Source organism: Egretta garzetta, unplaced genomic scaffold (genome assembly GCF_000687185.1).
Source record: "Egretta garzetta isolate BGI_Z169 unplaced genomic scaffold, ASM68718v1 scaffold32, whole genome shotgun sequence".
Taxonomy (NCBI): Eukaryota; Metazoa; Chordata; class Aves; order Pelecaniformes; family Ardeidae; genus Egretta; species Egretta garzetta.
Genome location: NW_009259035.1, coordinates 825322 through 841741, shown reverse-complemented (window position 1 = coordinate 841741; position 16420 = coordinate 825322). Strand labels below are relative to the sequence as shown.

The 16420-nt window shown below is 43.2% G+C and overlaps 1 protein-coding gene across 1 annotated transcript in view; it reads right to left on the bottom strand.

The window, feature by feature from the left end:
* Positions 1-2175: 2175 nt before the first annotated feature.
* Positions 2176-16420, bottom strand: part of GATB (glutamyl-tRNA amidotransferase subunit B) — a 47223-nt gene continuing 32978 nt past the window's right edge. The window contains exons 10-13 of the mRNA XM_035890400.1: positions 11202-11335; positions 10709-10787; positions 5065-5199; positions 2176-2640 (exon numbers count right to left, since the gene is read on the bottom strand). Coding sequence (XP_035746293.1) covers positions 2512-2640; positions 5065-5199; positions 10709-10787; positions 11202-11335 — 477 coding nt within the window. The 3' untranslated portion in view covers positions 2176-2511. The remainder of the gene's footprint in view (positions 2641-5064; positions 5200-10708; positions 10788-11201; positions 11336-16420) is intronic.

Genomic DNA, 16420 nt, shown 5'->3' with positions numbered 1-16420 from the left:
TGAATATTACAATTATCCCTTTTTAATCTTTCTTGTTATCCATTGTGTCTGGCAGGTGGAGGTGAAAATAGATTGAGATTTACAGTAAATCCATTTAAAGATCTAACGCTGTACTCGTAGAGACCTCGGCTTATGATTTTTAATGGATTCTGTACCATATTGGCAAAGTGTAATTACGTAGGAAGGGAGCGGTTAAGAAGTAGCCATTAAAAAGACATTTACCAGCAGCAGCCATGCTAAGGTAGTGGAGATGATCCTTCCCTCTTCTCAAAACAGCTCAATTATTACTCTTCCAAATACATCGGTGTTTTGCTTTCTCTTTTTTAAGAAGCACCCACTACAGCAGGGAGGAAACTCGGCCCAGCAGCAGCATCAAGCTGTGCAACAAAAAGCATTACCTTTGGAGGAGCACCTTTAGGAAACAGTTGTGTTTTTCTAAACTGAGGGAGTACCTTTAAATAAAGAGTCAAGATTTCACGCAGAAGTCCTTGTGCCTTTTTGTTTCTTGCTGCCATTGCAAGAATTCCAAAATTTAAAGTTTGCTGTATAATCTGAACCTTCATTGACTTGAACACTTAACCTGAAAACTCACACCACTGTAACTAAAAATGGTACTTTTCGCTCATGACATGGAAAGTGATAGTAAAAGCCTTTGTCTGAAGGTCAGGTTACATGAAAATCCTGGGGGGATTGGTTGGAGGTTTTGGCTTTTTGAGGGTTGGGGGGTTTTTGGGGGTTTTGTTTGGTGTGGCATGTTGTGTGGTTTTGGTTTGTTTTTTTTTTTTTTTTTGAAGGGTCACTTTTTTGATTGCAACCATGTTACTGGTTTTTTGTCAACTGTATGACTTTTGAATTGCAAAGCTATTTTTATGTAAATAATGGGTATACATTTTATTCATTAAATGTATTTGAAAACCATAGGGTTTTTTTCTCTTTCTAATTAAGAGTTCACACTTGAACCATGAGCCAGTTTGTACAGAAATATCCTCCCTGAGACATAGATTAGCACTACTCCTCATGAGAATGAGCTGCCATCAACCAAGTTGGACCTGGTGTTAGAAGCACCACATTTGCAAAAGGTGATGAAGTCCCAGGGCCACACCTGTGCTGCGCTCCTGTTACGGCATCTGCCCTAGGGGCAAATCCTAAAGAACAATTCTGAAGAAATAGCTCTGAGGTCTGAGATAAATGGGGTCTTTAAAATGTACGGCTTAGCAGCCTCCAGAAGGGATTTAGTAAGTTCAGACCCCTGGTACTAAATCCCTAATAAAAGTCAATTTGATAGGCTGCCTCGAGTTGTGTTTCCTGTTAATGGTTTGATCAGCTGAAGTAGGTTGGGACTGGGAAGTTAACTCTAGGACCCTGGATTTCAGTGGGTACGTAAAGCTCTGAGCTGAAAAATGGATGGTATAAAAAAAAACCAGCACAAAACACTCCTTAGGATTAAATAGTGGAGCAGACCCCGGAACCCAGCTGAATCCTGCTTGATTTTGGTATGCCAACTCCATCTTCAATTCCTTCCCCAGTGTGAACCAGGTGAGAGCAGAAAGCCACATGCCAGAGAAGCATGCAGCCCTGGGCTGGGAGCATTTGTAACACCGGGTCAAGTTCTTGGCAGCAGGGGAAAACCCCAAACTTTACTGAGCTGCTGCATGAGAGAAAGGCACTCCTTGTTCCTCTGCAGGTTGTGCAGGGTCAGCAGAAGCACGCCTGCTGTGCTGAACCTCACTGGCCAAAATGGGATGTGCACCCTGCAAGGGTTCAGGCACACAGCCGTCAGGCACTTGGTGGAGCTGCAAGAGCTGCGAGCAGGCAAAGCAGAAGTTTGGGTACAGAACACGGAGAAGGTGAGCAAATAACCTGACAGGAATTCTTAGGTGGAGGCGCTTACCTCTGTTTGTGGCACTGGCCTCAGGCACTTAGTTAAGCAGCTGGCAACTTTGTCCTTTGCCCATTCCTCAGAAACCAGGAGGAATGAGAGCAGTGGATGTTCGGGTTTTTTTTCCCCTTCTGCTAGGCACAGAGGCACATGGGGTCTCCTTAGTTATGGCTAGGTGTTTTAATCATTGTTACTGGTGTGCTCACACTAATTTACAGTGAGTTATTAGTGTGCACTGCCAGATTTTGCATTCAAGAGCTGTGAATTTCCCTTCTCGCGAAAAGGCAGCTAGAAAAGCTGAGTTTACGCTTGCTTTATTACAAGATGAGCCACTACAGCTTCAGCTCTCTCTCTGCATACTCACAGGCAAGGCCGGGAACTTGTTTCCCGTGGCTGTGTGGAAATCGCATTTCCCAATGCCACACCGAGGTGAGGGAGATGCAAATGACTGTATCCTCTCCTGCTATTCTTTTGCTCATCTCCCTTTGGCTGATGCAGCCGGGGCCGGCTAGGATGTAATGCCACTTGACGGATAACCAACAGTCCTGAGGGGGCACCAAAGTTCATTTTCAGCGACCCAGACAGAACGCAGTGCACGTCTTCCGTAGACACTTGGGCGGTTTCTCTTGTGGCTACTCTGACAGCTTCTTCTCTAACAACTGCTTCACCAGAACAGGATTGGATCGTCCTTGTGTTTCTCTTTGTACCAGGCCAATTAACTTATTTAGAACTTTTCGATTTCCTGATTTTATCGCCATAACCTTTAAAAAGAAAAGAAAAAAAAAAATCAACAGACCCTGTTACAGTTAAACCTGGACATTTTTTCACTCATCAACTGCCAAGGTACGAATATTTCTTTGTCCTTTGGACCACTGTGGTAGAATACCATAGTTTGGGCTAAGATGCTATTTATAAAAGCCACCTTCAGCTTTGCAATAAGCTCCTGCTCTGCTCCCATGAGACAGCAGCAAGTCCCTACAGCAGCAGGGCCCTACAACTAATAGAAAGATCTCCTCTTATTGAAAAAGCCAGGAAACACTTTTGGATTTTAACAGCGTCTGCATTGAACAGCGACTTCCTGGAAGAGAGCCAGAAAAATGAGACTGACTTCTTTTTGCTAATAGGATCTCCCATTTTACTCAATATACTGTTCAGTTATAACAAGTAATTTGCATCGAATCACAAGCTATTTGATAATATTTGTGAGGTCCTTCAAGTGCAGACGTGGGTGGTTTTGTAACAGCATGTTATTGCCTTTAAGCAAGGAATCCTTCGCAACGTAGCAATTAATTAACTGATCAGAAATACGACCTCCTATCAGACACCTAGTGTTTGATGCATGATCACCTGCACAATAGCAAGGGTCATATTTAAAAGTGGAGTAAAGACAATGAAAAAAGCATTGGAAATTTCGCCTTCAGGCTTTTCTAAAGGAGATGTTACTGCTGAAAGACAAGCTTCTGGCCTTCATATTGTTTGTGTGGCAGGGGAGGCGTTCTCTACATTGTCAGAGTTACTGGGCAAAACACGATAGCTTCAATTAAACAGGGTGTCATATTTACAGATATTAAGGGAAGGATTGCGAACATACGAACCACCCACTGTGCCAATACCAAGCACAAATGCAAATATTGCTACTCATTACAGTATCCGAATTATTGGCAGTCTAAAATCTTCTCTGTAATGTCACAATATGGAAAGGACTCATTATTCCTCATCTGCTAGAAATTACCTATGTGGGACAATCCAAATACCGCGTTTTCATAAAGTGCTCCGTGTTGGCCTCAGCAACTGCATGCAAGTTAGTTCAGTTTAAAGAAAGTTACTATCAAAAAGCAAGGCATACTTCCTGCCGCCCCGTTCTACCGCATTTGGCTCAACTAAAACTGTGGAAAACAGAGAGGAATTACATTCTCAGAGAAAGCGTTATTATTGAAATGGCAGCATAGTTACAGACCTTCGGCTTCTGCACTTCCCAATCAGTTCTAATGTTCTTTCTATCCACACTTGTGCTTCCATACCAGACTGAAAATTCGGCAGCGCTTTTATCGGGCTCTGCAAATGAGTCAGTCTGATGGAGGTCGCGCCGACCTACTGCAGGCTCATTTTCTTTATCAAAAGCTCTTGCAGAGTTGTTAGCACCCCCAATGAGATCTGGGGTGGGTGGTATTGTTCTCAAAAGACGTTAATGGTTTTTTCCAAATGGCAAATGTATCTAGACAACGTTTGTATTAGAAATAAGCTGTTCACTTCTGCTTTTACATTTTCGCTCCAGAGAACATGTAAGCACTTGTTTTCATTTTGCTTTTTATAAAGCAGATTTTAGACTCTGTCGAGATCCCTTCCCACGCCTCCCCTTTGTGATCAATAAGGTTTTTTTCCCTTTTTCCCAGCTTAGACCTTGTCAGACCGATGAGCCACGCAGGCTGCAGCGCGTCCTCCCAAGGAGATGGGGAAGAGCCAAACCCCTGTCTTTCCTACTGCAGCATTTGTGCTGCTGCCACGGCCCCGCAGCAGAACAGCAGAGCAGACAGCAGCTCCAGAGCCACCGAAGCCGCTGCCACGGGGTCCAGCTCCTCCCCACCCCACAGGCATTGCTGGGCAAGAGAGCCAGCTATGGACTCCTCTCTTTGGCAGTGGGGAGGCAGGGACATGGCAAAGAGACAGACGCAAGTAAAATTTTTGCCTTGCCAGCCTCTGATACAGTCTCTAGTTCCATAACGAATACACGCCTTTGCTGGAGGTAACTTCAATCTCCAGCTTCAGAACGGTTTAAGAGTGTTGCCTTAATATCACAACAGATGAGATAAAAATCAGTTATGTGGCCGGTCGGCCAGGCCAGGTTAATGGCAGGATAGCTGAAAAGGGAAAACACAGTTTTGTTTTCCTGCATTACATTTTTATGGTCCCTCAGAATGACTTAGTGCATTTGCCAGACTGGTAATTTCTTCTGCCGATCATTTTGTGTATGCTTCAATTTCCAAAAAAACACTTAGTAAAATAAGAAAGGAAAAGAAAAGCCTCTTAATATCCGAGCAGCAGCTTTAATGCTCCTATACTGGCTCTAGAGCTCAAATGGCAATCAGAAGGAGGGGAAAAAAAAAAAAAAAAAAGGCCATTTTAGCCCCCTTTTTAGTGCCACAGGCTGCCACAGTGCAAAAGCTTCCCAGCACCATCATAATCACCTCATTTTCTTGTCCATCAATCACTGCCTGGCAGATCTGTTCAAGCTCTTCTTGATCCTGTATCAGTTCAAGTTTCTTTTCTTTAACAATTTCAAGAGGAGTCTTCCCTTCTCCCTTCCACAATTCTGCAAACACCTGAAAATCACAATGAGGTCAGTGTCTTGACGTATCAATGTTGTTGCTTACATGCAGCATTTCAGTTACTGATCCAAGCAGCCAGATTTTAGTTAAAGCAAGAGCAGATTGTCTAAACATGAACAAACCCAAGATCTGATCCTGTGCCTCGCTGAAAGAGCTCTTGTACCCTCCCTCCTTTTCTGCATCCTGAAATAAGACAAAGCATTTTCGCTCACTGCGTGAGTACGGGTTAATGGTTCGCAACCAGTGCTCTGCAGCCTACTGCAGCTGCTACTCGTGATGGTACCTGTTCAAAGAAGTTTGCCGAGCGCAGCCCCCATCCACCTCGCTGCAGTGAGCTGCCTCTCCCAGCGATAGAGGGGGCATCAGGACAGAGACCCTCACTGATGGCCAGGCTGTTCCTCAGGCAGCACCGGTGCCCGCCTCACATTATTCACAAGAACTGCCTGACTGCAGCACGAAAATGCATTTCTGCGAGCAATGCCTCTGCCTGGGAACCGACGATGAGCTGACCGTTGTACCAGGTCCGACCCCAGGTAACTCGTCCCATTACCAGACCTCATCAGCAAGCTGTAACGAGGATGTGTTTGACAAAGCAGAAGAAAAATGGTGCTGAGCAGAACGAATGCAGCAGCTCCAGCCCACCTCTGCATCACCTCCAAGTACTGGAATGTACTTGGGCGAACCCAGGCCTCCAGAATAATCACTTGTTAATGCTAGCGTGTTTTCCTACGCCGTAGCAGGGCTATCGCCCTGGAATAAACTTGAGAGAAGAGAACATTTATAAAAAACCAATTTCCTTGGGCAGTCATTTTCTGTATTCCCTTTGCTCTTATTTCAGAGCTGTGGGAGGAGAGAAAAAAACCCTTATTAAAACAGCTGCTTGTGCTCCATCCTGAGCTGAAGATGTAATTGTATGTTTGGGCCATTGCTGTGCACCAATATGGAAATGGGTGTCACATCAAAGTTTCAGCATTAAATGCTCACTGTAGGATGGAGAAGAGGCTGGGATGGGGGGACGAGAAGGGGCATTCAAACTACATGTTAAATAATTAGCAGGGCAGCAAGACAACTTAGGAAAAATGAAGCATGTGGGATGGTATCTTAACTACCCCGGCAATTTTCTTCAGCATGAAGAATTTGCTGGTACAAAAGACCTTCAGTTAAACAATTTTGTAACTACAACAGGTATTTAAGAACCATGCATTGATACAATTCCTGTGAGAGGAGATTTGTTTGCCAGCGGTACCCCAAAGCTTTTTATGGGATCTTATCACTCTGCTGGAGACCTTGAGAGAGGGAAATGACACGCAGCTCTGCTGTGGCAGCTACATCTTGGTTTTTTTCCCTGTAAGAGGGTTAAAGGCAGATCACAATATTACAGTTACTGATAAGCAGCCAGAGTTACAACCACCGCAAGTAAAGCTTTTGGCTGTTTATATCTAAATAAATCAGTGCAGTATATGATGTCTTCTACAAGATCTTCCTTCTAGGGCAGTACTTAAAAATCATCATGCCAGGGCTACCTGGAGTACCCCTAGAAAGAAATACATCCAACCTGTCTGCAGCCACTTGCCTTTTTTTTTGTTGCACTCCATTGCTAGCCCAGGCAGCTCCCTCCCACCCCTTCCCTGATGGAGCAGGCGGAAGTTTTCTGTCCTCCAGGCCTCCTGAGGCACCCTCAGAAGGAGCCACATCCTCTTCGCACAGCACAGCCCACAGCAAAACACCCTGGAGAGTCTGAAGTGCTGCACAAATCAGGGGCTGGACAATGAACAAGCCCTACTGCTCTCCTGGGGAAAGGCAGATGCGGTTTTTAGGACTGGGATGTATTCATACAGGATGCCACGGGCTGCGGGAGGGGAAAAGCTGCAACAAACAAAATCTACGCAGCCGACCATGGCAGAGTTACCCAGGAGCAACTCATACATCAGGCTGACTTAGATCAGGGGCAGGACAGCTTGACAGTCAGAGATCCAGCTTTGATTCCCTGCTATTCCTATGCCAAATGTCTCCTGGCACTGAGAAAAGCTTTGCCCATTAGAAACCTTGAAGGCACCAGATTTTTCCTGTGACATCTGCATCGTGTGTACTTTTCAATTTGGTAACAAGCACCTCCACTTAGCTAGTAGAGCAACAATGTTATCGAGGCCCTTGCTTGTTTACAGGTATGTAGGAAAGCAGAAAGAGATGTGGCCAAGACCTGTCAAAGATGCACTTTTAAAAACGTGTTTCTCCACTTGGCAAGGAGTATGAATCTAAAGAAAGCAGTTTAAAAAATGATTTCAACTCATTTACACAAACTGCCTGCACCAGAACAGGAGGATCAAATTATGAAGTCTCCAGAGCCAAAACGAGAATCTCAGGCCTCATTTCCATTACTGAAATCTCAGTAGTTTCTCCTATTGATTCTTGCCTGAGCGTGATTAGATTTTAATGATGTTCTGCGGTCTCTACCTACACAGGCATAGCAGCAAACCATTGGTCAAGAGGAATTAATCAGGACTTACACGTCTGGCTGCCACAGGCATCATATCAAACATTTTGCAACTGGTGAACGTGCCAGCTGACTGCTGTGCCTGAGAACGCTCCAACTGGAAACCCTATCTGCAGTGATTTGCTGCCAAGGGTGGGAGGGAAGCAGCAGGCAGTACCACTCGAGCCTGTCCTGTGGGCATCTCTCCTTCCCAGTGATGGAAGCCTCGATGTCTGGCAGTCGTTCCTCAGCCTCCAACAAAAGCGAAGGGCAGGCTGGGTCCACTCCTCCAGATGGTATAGCCATAATTGTCAAAGCAGATGGTTCTGTTTAGGTTTGTGTACTGTACTCATTTCCCTGCTCTCTACTTTAAAGTAGGGGTGCCAAGTGGGTCTGCTGATGTTATTCCTATGTGAGTGACCTACGCAACTGTAGAGCAACCAAGACCTGGGGTCTGCTCGGCTCCACACCCTGCTACAGCTGCCCGATGAACGCATGACAAGGGTGTCCACACGGAGTCACTCCAGCACAGAGCTCTTCAGCAGCAGGGGCAAGTTCCTGCTTCCCTGGCCCAGCAACCAGCCTCCTCCCAGAACGCCATAACCCAAAGGCAGGCCCCTTATTCTAGAGATGTACTCACTGCCAGCCCCGCAAACGAGGACCAAGGCCCTGTCTCAGGCATGCTCCCCCTCAGACTGGTTTCAGCCCTGGGTGAACAGCACTGGCACCTCCCACTGCGGGCTTCAAAACGGTGCCCCTGGGGTGGGCCACAGCACCTGCCTGTGCAGGTGCCCTGATCCTGGACACGCTCACCCCACTTCCAGAGCTGGAAGCTGCTCCCCTTCGCACAGACATGCCAGCCTGAAACTGCTTCGGAGACCTCCGGAGTAGGATGCTGTATTTGATGGCAAGTTGGGCGTGAGCTCTGTAATTACCTAAGTGGTAATTATGTAAGCACACAGTGCCCTTTCCTCGGCATATGCATCCTACCATACGATGTTCTGTGTCTATAATCAGTGCTCACAGCTTTTATCTGCCTGTGTTTTAGTGCCTTATACAGCAGAGACCCAACACAAAACCTCTTAAAAAATTTAAACTGTTAACAGCTTCCTGCAGCGAGCATGTACATGTGTGCACATCTGCGCACTCACCCCATCAAACCCTTCCATCCTTTCTCGTTGGATCTGTCTCTGCCACTGCAGTTCATTCTCCCCCACCCCAAGCGCTGCAGTTCATCTGCTGTTGTGTATATATAGCCCTTTCTGCCCTCAGGCCACCCAGGATCTCTGCCTACTGCTGAGAATTGTTACAAACATTTGTTATTCTTCCGACATCCAGGCAACCAAAATACTTTTCTAAATGTGGCAAGGTTTCTGCAGTTTGATAGCATCACTCAGTGATGGCAAACAGTACTGTTATTTCTCTGTGTCCAATTTCAGAACACCGAGGACAACATGCACATTACAAGGAGCTGGTAATTAAACAAGAAAAGCATCTCTGAAACTCTTGACATTTCATAACCCGTCAGAAGTGCTGGCTCACAAATATATCACAAGGCAAGAAACTCCGGTAGAAGAGCACTGTTACCCTGCCTCTACCTCCACAAAGAAGCCAGGAGTTAAGACTGGAGTTCTGAAGCTTCCCTTTCAACCACGGATACCAAACTGATGGGTGTGCCATGACCCCGCCGGCACAGAACCCTGCATGCAAATGCTTTTCCTATTAATACTTTATCTCCTTTTTGAAGCTTTTCCTTTTCCAATCCAAAATTTCCAACTGCACATGCCTGAAGTCAGGCACTTAAATCCTTATTTATGATGCCTGTCATATGCAGCTGGCTATTCACAGTAGCAGGCCAGCAACAAGACCAAAGAACCACAAGCATCTCCAAAAAAGAAAACAACAAACCAGGAAGTTTAAGTGTCTCCCAGTAGGGTAAAGAGCCACATTTGCAACAGTTACACTTGATTTATAATCGTGAAAAAAAAAAAAAAAGTGAACTGACTTCAACACTCTTCCAAAGCTGTACTTGGATTAAATCAGTATGTGCTATAAAGATGGAAACCTGCCCTGTGCATTTCAGAGTGTTAAAGGCTTGAAAGGAGACAGGGCAAGTTAATTATCTTCAGGGCAAGTTAAATATCTTCATTAACTGTTTCCCTGACAAACACCTGAGAAGAAGCAGTCATCGAATGTACTTGTCTAGAGGATAATAATTAGTCTGAAAAGACAATGCATTCCACATAAATGAGCTGGCAACAATTTCAGGTGAATGACACATTATTCCCTATCACAAAAAACCTCCAAATTTTGTCTATAGACACAGCAGTCACCGCACACATCATAAGCAGTTTGCAATTTCAGATAGAGATCAAGAGCTGATTTTTCAGACTGTCCTAAGATGGTATTTAGAAAGAGGGGAAAACTAGCTTTACCATCAGTGCTTGCTTGAGAGGTCTACGATAGCACTTGCTCAAAGCAGCAAGGGTGAAAGACAGGCCAGACCTCACCACTTTTGACTGAGGAGTACACCAAAGCAGAACTCTTTTTGTGACTACACTCAGGTGAATTATATCCTTTTCCACATGCTAATGCTTAGGAATGTAGACCTTACTGTCCCCTTAGTACCCAATAGATACTCTCAGCTTAACTGCAAGTCATGGATTAACTCCCACTGACCGTTCACTTAGGTCTGACTTGACCTGTAAAATTGAGATCTAGTGTCCAGTCTGTTCAAAAGCAGGATTCATTTATTCGACTTCAGTTCACAATGCTTAAATCTACTATTTGGCTTGTGCCCCTTTCTAACACTGAATATGCAGATGTATCTGTAAGATTATGTACATGCGAAGCATTTTCATCTATTATATGCATATAGTAGATACAAGATTTATCCTTCATCAACGCTCCAAATAATTTCCTTTTAAAGCAACCGATGTACTGGTACGCACTGATTGATTATAAAATTGCTACATGAATGGAATAAGCAGCCACAGGTTCAAAGTACAGTAAAATCAAAAAGGTACTTACCTGCTTTGCTGCTGTGGAAGAAATTTCTTTCTTTTCTAGAAGGTTCAGAAGGTCAGCAAGGATAAAAGAACTGACTGGGCTAGGGAAAAAGGGGGCAAAAGTTACCTCAGAGAATATGGTGAAGTAATATATCCAGGCTACTGTTGCTTGCCTAAAGATGACACAGTTTAGCATAACAAGATAGTATTTTTCCTCATGATACACTATATTCAACTTCGGTATCGATTGCCTTATTATGCCTTATCATTGTCATATTCTAAAGAAGGAAGGCTCTGATTACTACCCTTAACTACATGGTCCTCTTCTCTGCAAGGTATTTGGTTAACCTCACTCAGCGTGACAGCATCAAGGCCTACGTAGTACCACCTAGCGTAACAAACTTCACAGAAAACAACTAGAGCAGAAGCGAGCAACGGAGCGACATGATACTACTCATGGTACATGAGAAAAGGATCACTTCTGTTTCACCACTGTAGTAATCAAGAAGCCTGACCTTTCCTTTACTGTAAGGGAATGCTGTTTCAAATAACTGAGCAGGTCATTTAGAATCCAGCCGATCACTTTCTTTGGTTTCATCTGGGTCTCTTTTACCACATTTTCAAAGAATTCTGTTAATCCGTCTTCATTCTGTTAAATGCATCAAAAAAAAAAAAAGTTAAATCCATCAAAAAGATACCAGAGTGCAAACATGTTTAACTACTACATCTGGAGTATAAATACTCAGTCCTAAAGTAAACTTGGTTTTGTGAATTCACTGTAAAATCACAAGACTTCAGAGTAATTTTATTAACGTAACAGCAAACAAACTATGTTACATCTAGAATAGGTACATACAGCTTATCTGCCAGCCTGTTTCAATGGAACTTCTAATAAAGGAGTTATTTTTTTTCTTAACTCCTCCCTAAAATTACCATTTGGGGAGAAATTTTCTCATCTCCTCACGTGTTTTAAATATGTAAAATGCTACAAAATATAATGCTGCCTAACAGGCTGTCACGCTACCTTTTACCAAGAAGAGATTTTTCTTTAAACCATCTACAGATATTTCCCTCTTGATCTTGCAATCACTTCTATTTATTTTGGATTGAAGGAATAAGTTTAGCTTGCATTCACCCTTCAATAATATGGAAAGGTCACACTGTGAGAAGCAAGGTTTTATTTTTCTAGTTTTTTCAGAGAAGCTATGTAAGCTTTTCCACAGCACCCTAAATGCTCAGGAGGTATGACAGTAGGGGATTCAATTTATAGCCTAAGTGAAATCTGAGATTGTTTTTAGAAGAACAGATACTGCACAGTCTGTTGAATGCTGTGCTGTTTGTCATCAAGGCATTGATGGATCTTTAACTTGTAGCACGGAACTCATTAGGTGTACTGAAGGCTGAAGAGATATTAAGTGGCAGCCTCTGCCTTTTCAAGGAGGAATCCAAATCCGATGTGCCACCGGACTTCTGCAGTGTGTGTCATAAATGCACAGGAGGACAAGCCAGCTCTCCAAAGCTGTGAGAGGTAACAGTTCAGAGACAGCCAAGGAGCTATTCTAAGTACACTATCATCACGGCAAAAACATTTTCCAAGCACATACTGACTGCAGCCAGATCCCTCTGAACAGTTCTGAGCAAAAAGAGTGCAGGTACACACTAAACCAAAGCCTGACTTTTCCACTCAAACACATCCCGTCAAAACAGTCTCACTTGCCCTTGTTTTTAAAGGCAATTTATCACCATGGCAATACAGAATTTTAGACTTTCCTCCTCAAAACTTTCACAACACAAACTTCCATCCACATTTTTCATTAGCAATGATGTATGGCTTTTGAGAAGCCTGCAGACTACTTCTCTCTGTTCTGTGAAACAGAACAAAATGTACTTAGATTAATGGTTGATGTGCCGTAAAACTGGTGTGACAAAAATCAGACCCGTCCCCTTTGCCTTGAGACTGTGAGCAAAGAAACCAAGTTCGCAGCCACTGAGGTCTTTTGTGAACGAGGGCGAATCTTCTAACTCCCCCTATTTATCTATCTAATATACGTATATATAATTCCCTTCTTTTCCAGTGTTCTTAAAAATTTAACTAGCGGTTACTTTGTAATCAAATAATGTAAAATATAAGGCTAAATAACTAGAGGAACAAATTTGGCTTAAAAAAATAGTAAAGGAATTATGTGATTACCAAACTACAGTAAACTTGATTAAAAACTGCCTGTGTGTTAAGTGGAATTACTAAAATGATGCATTACTAAATACTGTACTCTTTCTAATTCACCTCAGCATTCATTAGCACAAACAAACACTGATTATTTAAACAGCAGGTTCCCTTCCACGAAAACACCTGACCAATTTAGGTTGGAAAAAGCGAGCACGTATAAACGCTGGTTTCTTTACACATGCTGCAGAAGGCTTTACAAACACTCCAGGCAGAGTAGGTCTAGCTACAACATTATGCACACGAAAACAGTGCCTGCGGGTGCCACCTGTCTGAATGCAGGCTACGCCACTCAGGCACGGCGTGCCCAACGCTTTCGTCGTGTATAGACTGGAGAGCGTACCTCTAGCCATGGGCACGTTCAGATTTCTGGCTGCTGCGACCCTGCTGCAGACCTTCGAAAATCAAGGACAAACACACCCAGCCTTCACATTTTAATCAGCTGATTTCCAGGCAGCAAGAGGAGAAAAGTCCAGGAATACTCAAGACAGATGGACTGATGTGTGCTACCAGGTGCTGAACCCCATACTCACTACTTGCACACATAAAACCAGACATATTCCCCAAAATTCCTTTGCATTTAGCGTTAGGTTTTTTAATGTGACTGTCATTTTCTGTAGCCAAAGAGCAGGAAAACCTAGCAATGCTAGACTTAAATGAATATGGCAGAATGTCAAAACATCAAAATGACTGACAGAAATGAAACATTTTCCTTATTTTCTTGCCATATTAGAAAAATGCAGACATAACTTGATTAGCTTCAATTTCTAGGTACCGTATTACTTGAACTTGACTTTAATTTGTTCTGCATTTTGGTCAACTTTCTTCATTTCAAATTCACTCCAACTACCAACACACTCCCTCCTGTCCCTAATCTGAGCTGAAAACTACTGCATGCTCTAATGTGCTGGTTTACAGGAACGCTGACTGTTCTCACCTAATTCTGAATAACCTATTTCAATCTTCATAGAAGGAAAACCAGAAATCTGGAACTGCAGCACCATGCTTGTGATCCAGGCCCACTCGGTGCTCCCATGACACACCACATATGCTGTAACATTCATTAGGGTCTCACTGGCACCTGAAATCTGACATACCACTATTTCAACCAGATGTAAATTTCTTTCTTAAACATGGTTTAAAATGATCACTTAATAGTACTGAGATGTCAAAAAAACTAGTGGTGGAGTGATTCCAGATGCTTGCTTTTTAAACAAGTATAAAAAGCCACGTTATTTTACAAAATGCATGTGTACAATCTTTAGGGGCATTAGGTCTGCAATGCAAACTTACGCTTTTAAAGACCAATAATGTTTCCCAAAGAACTGAAGAAGAAAACTACATCAACATTAGCAAATAAAATGTCATTTTCTGCTTTCTTATTCACATTTTCACCATCACAGTTCCCACAATGGCCAACTGTGAGGTAACAACTGCTGCAAAAATGTGCAAGATTGTCAGGGGAAAAAAACAGAAAATCTATCCTATTAAAGCAGACAAGCAGAGCAGTCAAAGAAAGTTCAAATCTTTTCCTACAGCTTCTTATAAAATGATTTAAGTTCTAAAAATAAGCATAAAGTCACCTGCATACCAACATGCATGAGGACAGCATGTCATAAACAAAATGGGCAAAACCAGCTTCTACAGCATCCCACTTCTGACGGTTCCAAGGATTCACCGATTTAATTGTTCCACCAAAGCAATAAGCCAAAGCCCAAGTGGAACTGCCACTTTTATCTCAGTAAGCAGGGGAACAGTAAATGTACAGGAAGACTTAGAATTCAGATGAGAAAGGAAGTGATCACACTTTTTTTCTAATGCTGTACTGTGACAACTGATCTATTTTTTTGGTTGGACCTCCCTGGACTTCAGCAAGCTTTTTGAAAAGTAACGTCACATTAATGTCTATGCCAATACATCTTATTTTTTGGACTCAATAGGAAGCAAGACAAAAATATACCATAACTGCCTGGCAAAGTTGTCAGAGATCCTTCTTGACTGAAGTATTTGCCAGCCTACCAGTTTACACAGCGAAGTAGAAACTGTATGCAGAAATCGAGTACCCAAATACCATGGAGTCTACGTGGCTCAAAGAATTGTATCTTTAAAAATAAGAAGGGTTCTGCATGAAGAAAATGAGAAGCTTCATTTAGTTTTGCAGTTTATACAAAACTGACATTTCAGATATAAAGATATTAATAGGTAATGCTCTCCTTCCATTTCAGTACATCTTGTAATTAAGCAAAGCAGGAGTTTCAGATTCTCAGTACTGCAGTACATACAGGTAGCTATTGTATATGAGAATAGAGCTCATGAAGTAAGCTTGGAAACGAACTTGCATGCTGAAGTATGGTATTGTTTTATTATAACTTTGGCGCATAATGTTTTCTCTAACAAGTTGGCGCAGAACAGAGATTTTGCATTTTAGAGTCATCCCTCTACCACTGCCATTTATTTAATGAGCACTCCTGGGCGCTCTAACCTGAAAGAATGCTCATTAGATTTGTGCATCTGGCCCTATCAGCAATCTTCTGCGACTTCTGATGTAAGCTTAACACAGCAATGGACATACCGTTTTCAGACAAATTAAGGTTAACTAGTCTCCCAGTGAACAGGCAAGCAACTTTTATGGAGAGTATACATGCTGACATTCTAATGCACAATAAAAGAAGACCTGCAATGAAGAACGTGTTCACTTCATGCATTCAAATGGATGCATTATCTTATTACAAGCTGAATCTAAAATTTCAGCTTGGAGCTCATTAATTGTCTTATATGCTGCAAAAAGGAAGAGAAGACAAAAGGGAAAAAGCAAAGGCAACAGTGGATTTCAGAGAAGAGGTGGAAAGACAGGGCAGTTGATGAGGCAAATATATAGGGCTAGCTGATACAGATGACAGAAAGCACACAGCAGAAGCTGTCAATACGAGCAAAATTGAAACGCACAAGAAGGGGGTTGATGCCAAGTAAAAGGAACGGGTGTACTGGGGCTGGCTGGGATGGAGTTTATTTTCTTAAGAGCAGCCTGTAGGGTGCTGTGTTTTGGATTTGTGAATAAAGCAGTGCTGACAACACATCGGTGTTTTGGCTCCTGCTGAGCAGTACTTGCTCAGCATCAAGGCTTTCTCTCTCTTTCCCACTCTGCCCCCCACAGCGAGTAGGCTGGGGGTGGGCATGAAGGTGGGCAGGACACAACCTGGACAGCTAACCCAGACTAACCAAGGGGATTTCGGTACCTAAAGGGGGCCTATAGGAAAGATGGGGAAAATCTTTTTAGTAGGGCCAGCTGTGTCAGGACAAGGGGTAATGGTTTTAAACTAAAACAGGGTAGGTTTAGACTAGATATAAGGAAGAAATTCTTTACAATGAGGGTGGTGAAACACTGGAACAGGTTGCCCAGAGAGGTGGTGGAGGCCCCATCCCTGGAAACATTCAAGGCCAGGTTGGACGGGGCTCTGAGCAACCTGATCTGGTTGGCGGTGTCCCTGCTCACTGCAGGGGGGTTGGGCT